General features: G+C 47.4%; 2 protein-coding genes across 3 annotated transcripts in view; one reads left to right on the forward strand and one right to left on the reverse strand.

The window, feature by feature from the left end:
* Window positions 1–716: 716 nt before the first annotated feature.
* Window positions 717–4,052, reverse strand: LOC127206012 (cytochrome b-c1 complex subunit 9). Of its 2 annotated transcripts, none has more exons than XM_051165388.1 (2): window positions 3,868–4,051; window positions 717–985 (listed from the first exon to the last, which is right to left on the reverse strand). In XM_051165388.1, exons 1-2 carry the CDS (start codon window positions 4,015–4,017, stop codon window positions 941–943), a joined length of 195 nt encoding a protein of 64 aa, XP_051021345.1. In that variant the 5' UTR covers window positions 4,018–4,051; the 3' UTR covers window positions 717–940. The 2 variants fall into 2 exon arrangements, with proteins under 2 accessions (XP_051021345.1, XP_051021346.1); XM_051165389.1 differs by having other exon boundaries at window positions 921–982; window positions 3,868–4,052.
* Window positions 4,053–4,414: 362 nt separating this feature from the next.
* Zmat5 (zinc finger matrin-type 5) overlaps window positions 4,415–13,251 on the forward strand; it is a 32,817-nt gene continuing 23,980 nt past the window's right edge. The window contains exon 1 of the mRNA XM_051165386.1: window positions 4,415–4,435. The gene's annotated coding sequence lies outside the window, so the exon portion shown is untranslated. The remainder of the gene's footprint in view (window positions 4,436–13,251) is intronic.

Raw genomic sequence — 13,251 nt, forward strand, 5'->3', positions numbered from 1 at the left:
AAGTTCACAAAACCCTTGTGATAGATCATCTCTATTAATCGCCCTTGCAGATGAGGTGTCTCAGGTCCAGCAGGGTTGGATGTGGCCCTTGGTACACACACAGCTAACAGCTGCTGGACTTGGGTTTAAATTTACACACTCTCATAAACTGATCCTTGTCACAAAGGAACCTGGCGGGAGGCTGTGGCCCAGAGACACGGAGGCTACTAAAGCCACTGAGTGACTAAATTTAAATTCAGTGAGTTAAAAGGCAGAAGACAGACTTCAGCCTGAAACATGGATGGGGCAAGACTCTCAGGAGTCTCTTTTTTTTTTTTTGGTTTTTCAAGACAAGGTTTCTCTGTGTAGCCTTGGCTGTCCTGGACCCGCTTTGTAGACCAGGCTGGCCTCGAACTCACAGTGATCCATCTGCCTCTGCCTCCCGAGTGCTGGGATTAAAGGCGTGTGCCACCACACCCAGCTAGGAGTCTTTTTCCTAGTTGAGACCACAGCGCTTCCTTCCCCATAGCCAAATGGAGGTGAGTCAATACTCATGAGCACTGGCTGCTCTCCCAGGGGTACCGTCTATGCAGGCTGACGTGCTGAAAACAGAACTCCTGGGAAGCTGATGGGAAACTCCCACTGGCAGACCCCGCAGGTGTTTGCATGGGCCTGCGCATGGTCTCAACTGCCAACGAAGATCTGTGAGTTAATAAAGCACTGAGCGCAGAAGCAGCTCTTACGGACAGTTTACATTTATTTGTGGACAGTTGTAGTCAGACACACTTCACACGCAGCAGGAGTTAGAGTCTATCCGTAGGGCGGAGCCATTGTTTGCCAACATGCAGGTGGTCCGCGAAGAGGAACTCGAAACTCAGTCTTAGGCCGAGGCCCCAGCTCCAATGACTGGTGCGACAGCTGGCGGGTGGGACTGTCCCTTGCGGCCCCTCGCTGCCAGAGATCACTCCTTGTTCTCGTACTTGTGTTTTATGTGTTTCCACAGCTTCTGCAGTTAAAACACAACAACAGTTCACACTTAACCTTTGCCCCCACACTTTATAGCGTCTCTCGCTGTCCAAAGAAAAGAATACTATGAAATTAACGTCAAGCTCTGATAAAAAATGTAGTTGTGGGGCTGGAGAGATGGCTCAGAGGTTAAGAGCACCAACTGCTCTTCCAGAGGTGCTGAGTTCAATTCCCAGCAACCACATGGTGGCTCACAGCCATCTACAATCCAGTCTGATGCCCTCTTCTGGCCTGCAGGTGTACATGCAGGCAGAGCACTGTATACACAATAGATCAATACATCTTTTAAAAAAAATATTTTATATAATTTTAATTTATGTGCATTGGTGTAGGGGTGTCAGATCTTGGAGTTACAGACAGTTGTGAGCTGCCATGTGGGTGCTGGGAATTGAGCCCACGTCTTTTGGAAGAGCAGGCAGTGCTCTTAACCACTGAGCCATCTCTCCAGCCCCAATAAATACAACTTAAAAAAAAAAATGTAGTTGTGGCGGGCACGGTGGCGCACACCTTTAATACCAGCACTTGGGAGACAGAGGCAGGTGGATCTCTAAGTTCAAAGTCAGCCTGGTCTACAGGTAGAGTTCCAGGACAGCCAGGGCTACAGAGAGAAATCCTGTCTGAAAAAAATAAAATCCAAACCAAAACAGAAAACCAACCAACAAACAAACCACTCATACTCTCTTTTGTTTGTTTGTTTGTTTCGAGACAGGGTTTCTCTGTGTAACCTTGGCTATCCTAGGCTCACTTGGTAGACCAGGCTGGCCTTGAACTCACAGCAATACGCCTGCCTCTGCCTCCTGAGTGCTGGGATTAATACTCTCTTTAATCATGTTAAGTGGGAAGAGAAAATGGCACTTTTAAAAGAAAGCAAGGTAGGTTGAAAGAATGATCCCAAACTCCCATTTATTAAAAAATCAAAACAAAAAACAGAGACTAGAACATGCCTAGGTTACCCAAATTTCACATTAAGTCACTTATTTCCTCAGACCTAAATTAGCTACAATTCCTGGGGAAATGGATGGGTTATAACAATGTACTTAAGACAACTTTTGATATTTTCGGGCATGCATGATCTACGGAAACGCTTACAAAACATCAGAGATCACACAAGGCAACAAGCTGCCCGGATCACAGGCAATATGGCACCTAGTGGACAGAGCCTTTCTGGGTTGTAGGTTAAAAAGCCCTGAGTGGGCTGGAGAGATGATGGCAGTGGTAAATAGTACTGGTTACTATTCCAGAAGACCTGGGTTCAATTCCTAGCACTCATATGATGGCTCAAAACTATCTGTAACCTAGTCTCATGGGATCCAATACCCTCTTGTGACCTCCCTAGGCACCAGGCATGTGTGTGGTATACAGACATACATGCAGGCAAAACATAGATATAAAATTAAAACAATAAGGCTGGGGGTGGTGGCGCACCCCTTTAATCCCAGCACTTGGGAGGCAGAGGCAGGTGGATCTCTATGAGTTCGAGACCAGCCTGGTCTACAGTGTGAGATCCAGGACAGCCAGAGCTATACAGAGAAACACTGTCTTGAAAAACCAAAACCAAACCAAACAAACGAAAACCAATAAAATTTAAAAACAAACCAAAAAACAGGTAAGAAAGACCAGTTGAGAAGCCAGGCAGTGGTGGCACATGCCTTTAATCCCAGCACTCGGGAGCCAGAGGCAGGCAGGTAAGTTGAGTCCAGGCTGGTCTACAAAGTGAGTCCAGGACAGCCAAGACTACACAGAGAGACCCTGTCTCAAAAAAACAAAAGACAATGAAAGCAGCTGATGATAGGCTGGCCGTCCGTACCATGCCTTTCCCAGTGCAGCCACATCTAATGACTTAAAACGCACACAGAATCTGGAATGGTTAAGTCAGAAAGAACTTGCCATTTCCTACTCTACGTCCCCTCGTTCTCCTAAGACATGCAGCAAACGCTATCTTTCAGTGGAACCCTCTGCTGTGAACGGAGGAACCTCATCTGTATCCCAAGCCGTAGTTACTACTGTGATCTTCATTCAATGCCATGGCTAAGTGGAAAGTTCCAGTATTCCCAGCTATGGTCTGACATTTCCTAGCCTTCACTTTTAACCCAAAATGCCTTAACAATAAAGCTACCTGCGGCGGAGGCTTTGGGAACTGAAATGTCAATTTAAAAGGTCAGACACGGGCTGGAGAGGTGGCTCAGAAGTTGAGCTCTTCCAAAGGACCTAAGTTCAATTCCCAGCAAATGCATGGTGGCTCACAACCATCTATGAGATCTGGTGACCTCTTCTGGTGTGCAAGTGTACAGGCAGGCAAAACACTGTATAGTATACACAATAAATAAATCCTTAAAAAAAAAAAAAAAAAAAGGAAGCCGGGCGTGGTGGCGCACGCCTTTAAACCCAGCACTCGGGAGGCAGAGGCAGGTGGATTGCTGTGAGTTCGAGGCCAGCCTGGTCTACAAAGTGAGTCCAGGACAGCCAAGGCTACACAGAGAAACCCTGTCTCGAAAAACAAAAAAAAAAAAAAAAAAAAAAAAAAAGGTCAGACACATTGCTGTAGAGATTTACTTTTAACGACTGGCCTGCTGAAATCTGTCCTTTCAACATCAAGGGAAGCAGGGGTCGGAGATCCAACTTACATGCCACCGACTTACGGTTGGTTCAGACCCCGTTAAGTCCTTTAACCTCTCAGGAGTTAGCTTTTGCAAATGAACTTCCGCTGCCATGAGGGGTCACACCAAGTAAAGCGAACTGAACATACAGTCTCAAGACAATGGACATAGTTCACCCCGGTCCCGGTAAGACTTGAGTTTCGTCCTCCCTCCCTCCCAGTCACCCTTCAGGTGAGCCCAAGGTCAGGACGGCCCAGACCCTTACCCCTTCGTTGATGTGCTCGTAGATCGCGTCTGCGCCCTGATCGAAGGCGCGCTCGAAGAAAAGGGCGCCCACTACGATGGTGAGGGCGAAGGTAGAAGTCCTCCGGAACAGCAAAGAGTATAAGCGCGAAGCGACTGTTGGCGGCGCCATGTTGCCTCAGTGCCGAACTCGTGTCAGTGAGCTTGCGTAGAGACTGGCTTCTCACAGCAAACTTTCGTCGCGCACTGTTTTGTGGGAATTGTAGTTTTTAATGTATCTTAGTGCCGACATGTTGAACCACTAAAGAAACTAATAATGTGCATAAGATAACAAATTCTTACAATGTTCATATTCTACACAACCAAAGTTTGGTAAGACATATGACCCAGTTTTTCTCCTTAGTCATTTCTTGCTGTTGGACTATTTTGAACTACAACTCCCAAAAGCCCTTTGGCTTACCCATCTTCCCCCGCGCTCTCCCGTCTTAGCTGTCCGTTTCCTCGGATACCTTAAGAAGGACTACGAATCCCAGCGAGCAGAGGGCGACGCGAGGACAACAAGAGGAGGAGCCGTCTAGCCACCGAGCCAGGTATCTTTGACCAAACGTCCGGGGCCAAATTCTAGGCTTCTTTGCCACCAAGCTTCTAAATCCGCGCGATCTGCATTTTCTGGGAAGTAGATAGAGAGGCAATGGGGACCTGGGCTTCCGTGGCTTCATCTCGCCCCTCTGCCTCGCCTCCAGAGGTGGCAAAAGTCGCGTCGTAGAGTTCTAACCCTTCATCCACACCTCTGGGGGGAAAATGTCTGTGCCCTTGCTTCCAGTTCTCCAGCTTGTGGGCTTTGAAGCCAAGAACCCTGGCCTCGGAAGCGGGCCACCTGGTTGCAGAAGGCACCCGACAAATGCTTTTCTGAGGATCCCCTCTGCGCCTTGAGCTGGTTCCCAAGTAGATGAGAGGTCCCAGCTCTCGTGGAGCGCTCGGGCTACAGTGTGCGGGTGCTGGGTGGCCAAGCGCTTTTGGGAGCTAGTACTTTGTAGTAAGTAGAGAAAACTGACAGGTTGGTGGTACTCTTTAAGCCTTAGTAAGCTGCTTAACGGGGGACTGACTGAAGAATATATAGTAGCCGGGTAGACACGATAATGTTTGTGCAAAGTTTTAGAGGTAGTTCTTCTTCTAAAGGAACTCCTCCAGCGCTAGGGTGCCTGAAGTCATCTCTAGTCTGGCCTTGTAACCTGTGGTAAGGAGTCGTTTTTTTGTTTGTTTGTTTTTTGTTTTTTTGTTTTTGTTGTTGTTGTTGTTTTCCTAATTGCACCAGGGAGTCGCTGAAGGGTGTTTAAACTGGAATGTGACAAGATCTAGTTTACATTTTAATGTTATCTTTCTGGCTTCTTAGTAGAGCGGAGACTGAAGAGGGAAAATAACAGAGGAAGATGATTCAGAACAGAGTGGATTAGCATATGGTCAGATCTGAGATGCGTTTGGGGAGGTAGGAGACCTAGCAAGCTAGCAAGTATAAGGGGGAAAAAAAAAAGACAGAATTAAGAGCTGCGGTGGTGGCGCACGCCTTTAATCCCAGCACTCTGGAGGCAGAGGCAGGCGGATCGCTTTGAGTTCGAGGCCAGGACAGCCAAGGCTACACAGAGAAACCCTGTCTTGAGGAAAAAAAAAAAAAAAAAAAAAAAGAGCTGTGTGCGCCTTTAATCTCAGTACTCCAGAGGCAGAGGCAGAGGCAGAGGCAGGTGAGTCTCTTGAGTTCAAGGCTAGCCTGGTATACAGATTCCAGGACAGCCAGGGCTACAGAGAGAAACCCTGTCCTGAAAAAAAAAAAAAAGATAAAATAACATCTAGAGGTAAATCAGGGTTTGACTTCAGGGACTAAATCGTGTTTGTTTGTTTGTTTGTTTGTTCATTTGTAGACAATGTTTTACACTTTCTCTGGCTGGCTGGCCTGAAACCAGCTACATAAACTAGCCTGGCTTTGAACTCCTCGTGACAAAACTTGTCTCTGCTGTCCCTGGAAGGCTGAGATTACAGACATGTACTACCATACCTGGCCTGTAAATTGCATGTGTGTTTAAAGATTTATTTATTTCTGTTATTTTAAATTATGCATATGTATAGTGGGGGGGGAAGGGGTTAACATGTGCTCCTGGATGGCAGTGCCCACAAAATCCTGACGAGGGCTTGGGAGCTGGCAAATGTGGATGTCAGGGACCAGCCACAGGTCCTCCGTTAACGCAGCACATGCTGTTAACCCGATCTCCAGCTCTGTCAGTTGCATTTCATGTGTGTTGCCCCTTAGATACGAAGTAGGAACATCTAGGGCAAATGAAGTTTATTTGGTTTTTTTTTTTTTTGGTTTTTGTTTTTTGTTTTTTTGGGTTTTTTCGAGACAGGGTTTCTCTGTGTAGCCTTGGCCATCCTGGACTCACTTTGTAGATCAGGCTGGCCTCGAACTCACAGCAATCCGCCTGCCTCTGCCTCCTGAGTGCTGGGATTAAAGGCGTGCGCCACCACGCCTGGCGCAAATGCAGTTTAGAGGACTGGTCTGAGACTGGGATAAGGACTGCAAACTGGACGTGATGGCACAGGGCTATAGTCCCAGAAGAGCAGAAGTTCAAAGCTATCCTTGGCTACATAGTGTTTGAGACCAGCCTGGACTACATGAGCCTCCTGTTCAACCAATCAATCAGTGGATCAATCAAACCCAGGGCTGATTTCTGGGCCTAGCTCTCTCTCTGACTATATGTGACCTTGATCAGTCCCGACTTCTTACTTTAAATAACCTGTAAAGCGCCACAGTAATGTCTGGTTAAGGACAAAAAGAGAAAGTGGGCAACACTGAGGATGGTTACCGGCTGCAAAGCATCATGGTAACTTCTTTGGGCAGAGAGTGGTGAGCCTATGGGGAAAGACTACCTACGTTTTTGTTAGGTACCTACAAGAGACCTTCAGCAAACATATGTGATTGACAGCAGTTCATGACAGCAGGTTCAGGGGACAGGAAACCTTTAGTGTGGGATGAGTAAGCTGACTACAGGGAACTACAAGTGTGGCTTATTTTGACTTAATTTTTATTTACTTTATTTTATTATTATTATTATTATTTTTTTTTTTTTTTGGTTTTTCGAGACAGGGTTTCTCTGTGTAGCCTTGGCCATAAACCAGGCTGGCCTCGAACTCACAGCGATCCGCCTGCCTCTGCCTCCCGAGTGCTGGGATTAAAGACGTGCGCCACCACGCCCGGCTACAGATATTTACATTATAATTCATAACAGCAGCAAAATTAGTTATGAAGTAACAATGAAAATATTGTTATGTTGAAAAACCAAAGAAAATAGAAGAATGTTATGGTTGGGTGGCACCACAACATGAGGAACTGTATTAAAGGGTGGCAGCATTAGGAAGGTTGAGAAACACTGAATAGGGTCTTTACATAGCTCTGGCTGTCCTGGAACTCACTTTGTAGACCAGGCTAGCCTGAACTCACAGAGATCCATCTGCCTCTTCCTCTATTGCTAGAGAATTAAAGGCATGCACCATGCCCAGCTTTAATTTTATTTTTTAATCTTTCAAGTTAAATTTTTCAGTTTTTAGAGAACTGGAAAGATGGCTCAGCAGTTAAGAGCACTGGCTGCTCTTCCGGAGGACCCGGGTTCAATTCCCAGCAACCACACGGCCTCTCATTGCTTTCTATAACCTCAGTTCCAGGAGATTTGACACCCTCACACAGACATACATACATGCAAAACACCAATGCACATAAAATAAAGATTAAAAAAAAAATAAAGAAAATAAAACATTTGTTTTCAGCAGATACAGGTGGATCACTGTGAGTTTGAGGCCAGCCTGGTCTACAAAGTGAGTCCAGGACAGCCAAAGTTACACAGAGAAAACCTGTCTTGAAAAACCAAAGCAAAACAAAACAACCATTTGTTTTCATTTTTTAGTAAAGATTTTAAATGCTGGGCATGGTGGCACATCCTTTCTTTAACCCTAGTAAATATCTCTGAGTTTGAGGCTAGCCTGAGCTACATAGCAAGTTCTAGACCAGCCAGAACTACATAGTGAGACCCTGTCTTAATGTTTTGATTTTTTTTTAAGCCAGGCAATGGTGGTGCACACCTTTGGTCCCAGCACTCAGGAGGCTGAGGCAGGCGAACCTCTGAGTTCATCATGGCCAGTCTGTTCAAGAGTGAGTTCCCAGACAGCCAGGGCTACACAGAGAAACCCCAACTCTGGGATTTTTTTGTTGTTGTTGTTCTTGTTTTTTGTTTTTTCAAGACAGGGTTTCTCTGTGTAGCCTTGGCTGTCCTGGACTCACTTTGTAGACCAGGCTGGCCTCAAACTCACAGCTACATAGAGTGTAATCCCTGATTAAGGGTGTGTGGCAGGAAAAAAAATTTTTTTTAATGTTTTTTAATGTACTTGTTGAACCCAGTATAGTGGTGCTTAACTGTAATCCCAGCACTCTTGGAGGCTAAAGCAAAAATAGTGAAAGCTTGAGGTCAGTGGAGTGAAACTGTGTCATAGTAGAGAAAAACATCTTTAATATTCTACACAAAAATTTAGGGAAATAAGAAAAACGACCTTAACTTTTTTTGATTAATGTTTGAACTCAAGTTGAACAAACTAAATTTCTCCAGACACTCATCCCTACTTACATTTTAATTACAGTCCCTCAAACATTTAACTCCATTTATAATTTTAATATATTTGATTTTCTTTTTTAAGTAATTGGGATGCATAACCTAACAAGCTGAATTTCCCCAAGGATATTTAGTTACTAGCAAATTTAATTAATTAAGTTTATACTGAATTTAAATTTCTTGTGAACAATTCAATACTTTAAAAAAAATGGATTGTGTAGAGGCATAGAATTCATAAACATTTCCATACAAGCTTGTTATATACTTTGTCCCCCTTACCTTTCCTGTCATTTCTAAACATTCCCACAGAGAGTCTTGGCTCTGCCTTCATGCCTTATATGTGTATGTAGTTTTTATGTATATGTATAAAAATCTAGGATCTATAGATAGTTTGTTATAATTGTTTTCTAAGCCTGACTCACTTTTTTCTTCAGTTGCAACCATTTATGGAGATGACATAATTTTGTTCTTTATGGTTAGACAAAATTCCGTTGTGTATATATGTCCCATTTCCTTAACCCGCTTGTCTTTTGATGAACACCTAGACTGACCCATAACCTGTCCCTTATAAATAGAGCGGTGGTCCATGTGTGCGCAGGTGTCAGTGGCATGGCTGAGGGTGTGCTGACTGTATGGTAGTTTTCTGAGGAGCCATTATACTGTTTTCACAGTGGATGGACTAATAGACATAGACGCTCCCACAGCAGTGTATAGGGTTTGGTTTCTCAAAGCACTTTCATTTCTTCTTCTTCTTCTTCTTCTTCTTCTTCTTCTTCTTCTTCTTTCTTTTTTCAAGACAAGGTTTCTTACTGATAGCTGTTCTGACAGGGCTGAGATGGAACCAGGTAGTAGTTTTGTGGTTTTGAGGAAGGGTGTCTTCTCCTGGAATTCACTATGTAGACCAGGCTGGCCTTGAACTCACAGTGATGCGACCTGCTCAGTCTCCTGAGTGCTAAAATTAAAAGCATGCGCTACTTCATCTGGCTTACTATTTTTTAAATTAAAATTTTGTCGTATAATATTTATGTGTAAGCCAGGTGTGGTGGCGCATGCCTGTAATCCCAGCAACTCAGGGATTACACTCTATGTAGCTCTGGCTGTCCTGGTACTTACTCTGTAGACCAGGCTAGACTCAATCACACAGGTTTGTGCTGTGTGTGTTTTGAGACGGGGTCTGGCCTGGGAAGTCGAGCCCTTTCCACCTCAGCTACCTGAATGCTGCGGTTAGTGGCTGTGTCCCATGGGGCCTGGCTTTACAGAGATGATGCCTAGGGTTGGGATGAGCACAGTGAATCTCATCCACTCTCCTGCTTCTCCAGTTTAAGCTCCCGGGATATGAAAATAACTTATTCAGTAAGAACCGTTGTCTCGCATTCTACACGTTGTGCTCTGTATGCAAAGTGTTCTTACGGGGAATCTAGGTTAAAAGATGGATCTCTAGTCACTTCCCAGACCTGCCAGGTCACAGTGTCTGAGACTTGGACCAGGGCACAGTTTAGAACAGGGAGAAAACTAGTTGAACCCAGAGCCATTGTCCTAGCCAAGTGCTTTCCTATTGAACACACTCTACACTCCGGAGACTTTTTCTTTCTGTCTTTTATCCTTTTGGTGTGTGTGTTTGTGGTGTGTGTGTGTGTGTGTGTGGTGTGGTGTGAGCGTGCTGTTTGTGGTGTGTGTGTGTGTGTGTGTGTGGTGTGGTGTGAGCGTGCTGTTTGTGGTGTGTGTGTGTGTGTGGTGTGGTGTGAGCATGCTGTTTGTGGTATGTGTGTGGTGTAGTGTGGTGTGAGCGTGCTGTTTGGTGGTTGTGTGTGGGTGTGGTGTGAGCGTGCTGTTTGTGTGTGTGTGTGGTGTGTTGTGAGGCGTCCTGTTTGTGGTGTGTGTGTGTGGTGTGGTGTGAGCGTGCTGTTTGTGGTGTGTGTGTGGTGTGGTGTGAGCGTGCTGTTTGTGGTGTGTGTGGTGTGGTGTGAGCGTGCTGTTTGTGGTGTGTGTGTGGTGTGGTGTGGTGTGAGCGTGCTGTTTGTGGTGTGTGTGTGTAGTGTGGTGTGAGCGTGCTGTTTGTGGTGTGTGTGGTGTGGTGTGAGCGTGCTGTTTGTGGTGTGTGTTAGTGTGGTGTGAGCGTGCTGTTTGTGGTGTGTGTGGTGTGGTGTGGTGTGAGCGTGCTGTTTGTGGTGTGTGTGGTGTGGTGTGAGCGTGCTGTTTGTGGTGTGTGTGGTGTGGTGTGAGTGCTGTTTGTGTGTAGGGTGGTGTGAGCGTGCTGTTTGTGGTGTGGTGTGGTGTGGTGTGAGCGTGGTGTTTGTGTGTGTGTGGTGTGTGTGTGGTGTGAGCGTGCTGTTTGTGGTGTGTGTGGTGGTGGTGTGTTGAGCGCTGATGTTGTGGTGTGTGGTGTGTGTGGGTGTGAGCGTGCTGTTTGTGGTGTGTGTGGTGTGGTGTGGTGTGAGCGTGCTGTTTGTGGTGTGTGTGTGTGTGGTGTGGTGTGAGCGTGCTGTTTGTGGTGTGTGTGTGGTGTGGTGTGAGCGTGCTGTTTGTGGTGTGTGTGTGTGTGGTGTGGTGTGAGCGTGCTGTTTGTGGTGTGTGTGTGGTGTGTTGTGAGACGTGATGTTGTGGGTTGTGTGTTGTGTGGTGTGAGCGTGCTGTTTGTGTGTGTGTTGGTGTGGTGTGTGCGTGCTGTTGTGGTGTGTGTGTGGTGTGGTGTGAGCGTGCTGTTTGTGGTGTGTGTGTGTGTGGTGTGGTGTGAGCGTGCTGTTTGTGGTGTGTGGTGTGTGTGGTGTGAGCGTGCTGTTTGTGGTGTGTGTGGTGTGTGTGGTGTGAGCGTGCTGTTTGTGGTGTGTGTGGTGGTGTGGTGTGAGCGTGCTGTTTGTGGTGTGTGTGTGTGGTGTGGTGTGAGCGTGCTGTTTGTGGTGTGTGTGTGTGGGTGTGAGCGTGCTGTTTGTGGTGTGTGTGTGTGTTTGGTGTGAGCGTGCTGTTTGTGGTGTGTGTGGTGTGGTGTGGTGGTGTAGCGTACTGTTGTGGTGTGTGTGGTGTGGTGTGGTGTGAGCGTGATGGTTTGTGGTGGTGTTTGGTGGGTGGGTGTGAGCGTGCTGTTTGTGGTGTGTGTGTGGTGTGGTGTGAGCGTGCTGTTTGTGGTGTGTGTGGTGTGGTGTGGTGTGAGCGTGATGTTTGTGGTGTGTGTGGTGTGGTTGGTGTGAGCGTGCTGTTTGTGGTGTTGTGGGGTGTGGTGGAGCGTGCTGTTTGTGGTGTGTTGTGTGTGGTGTGGTGTGAGCGTGCTGTTTGTGTGTGTGTGTGGTGGTGTGAGTGTGTTGTGTGGGTGTGGTGGTGGTGTGGTGAGAGTGTGTGTTTGTGGTGTGTGGTGTAGTGTTGTGAGGTGTGTTGTGGTGTGGTGTGGTGTGGTGTGAGTGCTGTTTGTGGTGTGGTGTGTGTGTGTGTGGTGTGAGCGTGCTGTTTGTGGTGTGTGTGTGTGGTGTGGTGTGAGCGTGTGTTTGTGGTGTGTGTGGTGGTGTGGCGTGAGCTGTTTGTGGTGTGTGTGTTGGTGTGGTGGTGTGAGCGTGCTGTTGTGGTGTGTGTGGTGGGGTGTGGTGTGAGCGTGCTGTTTGTGGTGGTGTGGGTAGTGTGGTGTGAGAGCTGCTGTTTGTGGTGTGTGTGTGGTGTGGTGTGAGCGTGCTGTTTGTGGTGTGTGTGTGGTGTGGTGTGAGCGTGCTGTTTGTGGTGTGTGTGTGGTGTGGTGTGAGCGTGCTGTTTGTGGTGTGTGTGGTGTGGTGTGGTGTGAGCGTGCTGTTTGTGGTGTGTGTGGTGTGGTGTGAGCGTGCTGTTTGTGGTGTGTGTGGTGTGGTGTGAGCGTGCTGTTTGTGGTGTGTGGTGTGGTGTGGTGTGAGCGTGCTGTTTGTGGTGTGTGTGTGTGGTGTGTGGTGTGAAGTGTGTTTGTGGTGTGTGTGTGTGGTGTGGTGTGAGTGTTTGTGGTGTGTGTGGTGTAAGTGTGGTGTGAGGTGCTGTTTGTGGTGTGTGTGTGTGTGTGGTGTGGGTGTGGGGTGCTGTTTGTGGTGTGTGTGGTGTGGTGTGGTGTGAGCGTGCTGTTTGTGGTGTGTGTGTGGTGTGGTGTGAGCGTGCTGTTTGTGGTGTGTGTGGTGTGGTGTGAGCGTGCTGTTTGTGGTGTGTGTGGTGTGGTGTGAGCGTGCTGTTTGTGGTGTGTGTGTGTGGGTGAGCGGTGGGGCTAGTGTGGTGTGAGCGTGGTTGTGGTGGTGTGTGTTGTGTTGTGGTGTGGCGTGCTGTTTGTGGTGTGTGTGTGTGTGGTGTGGTGTGAGCGTGCTGTTTGTGGTGTGTGGTGGTGGTATGGTGTGAGCGTGCTGTTTGTGGTGTTGTGTGTGTGTGGTGTGTGGTGTGAGCGTTGTGGTGTGGTGTGTGTGGGTGTGGTGTGAGCGTGCTGTTTGTGGTGTGTGTGTGGTGTGGTGTGGTGTGAGCGTGCTGTTTGTGGTGTGTGTGTGTGGTGTGGTGTGAGCGTGCTGTTTGTGGTGTGTGTGTGGTGTGGTGTGAGCGTGCTTTGTGGTGTGTGTGTGTGGTGTGGTGAGAGGTGCTGTTTGTGGTGGTGTGTGGTGTGGTGTGAGCGTGCTGTTTGTGGTGTGTGTGGTGTGGTGTGAGAGTTGCTGTTTGGGTGTGTGTGGTGTGGTGTGAGCGTGCTGTTTGTGGTGTGTGTGGTGTGGTGTGGTGTGAGCGCTGTGTTTTGGTGTGTGTGGTGTGGTGTGGTGTGAGCGTGCTGTTTGTGGTGT

The sequence above is a fragment of the Acomys russatus genome, chromosome 22, assembly GCF_903995435.1.
Source record: "Acomys russatus chromosome 22, mAcoRus1.1, whole genome shotgun sequence".
NCBI classification, from domain to species: Eukaryota; Metazoa; Chordata; class Mammalia; order Rodentia; family Muridae; genus Acomys; species Acomys russatus.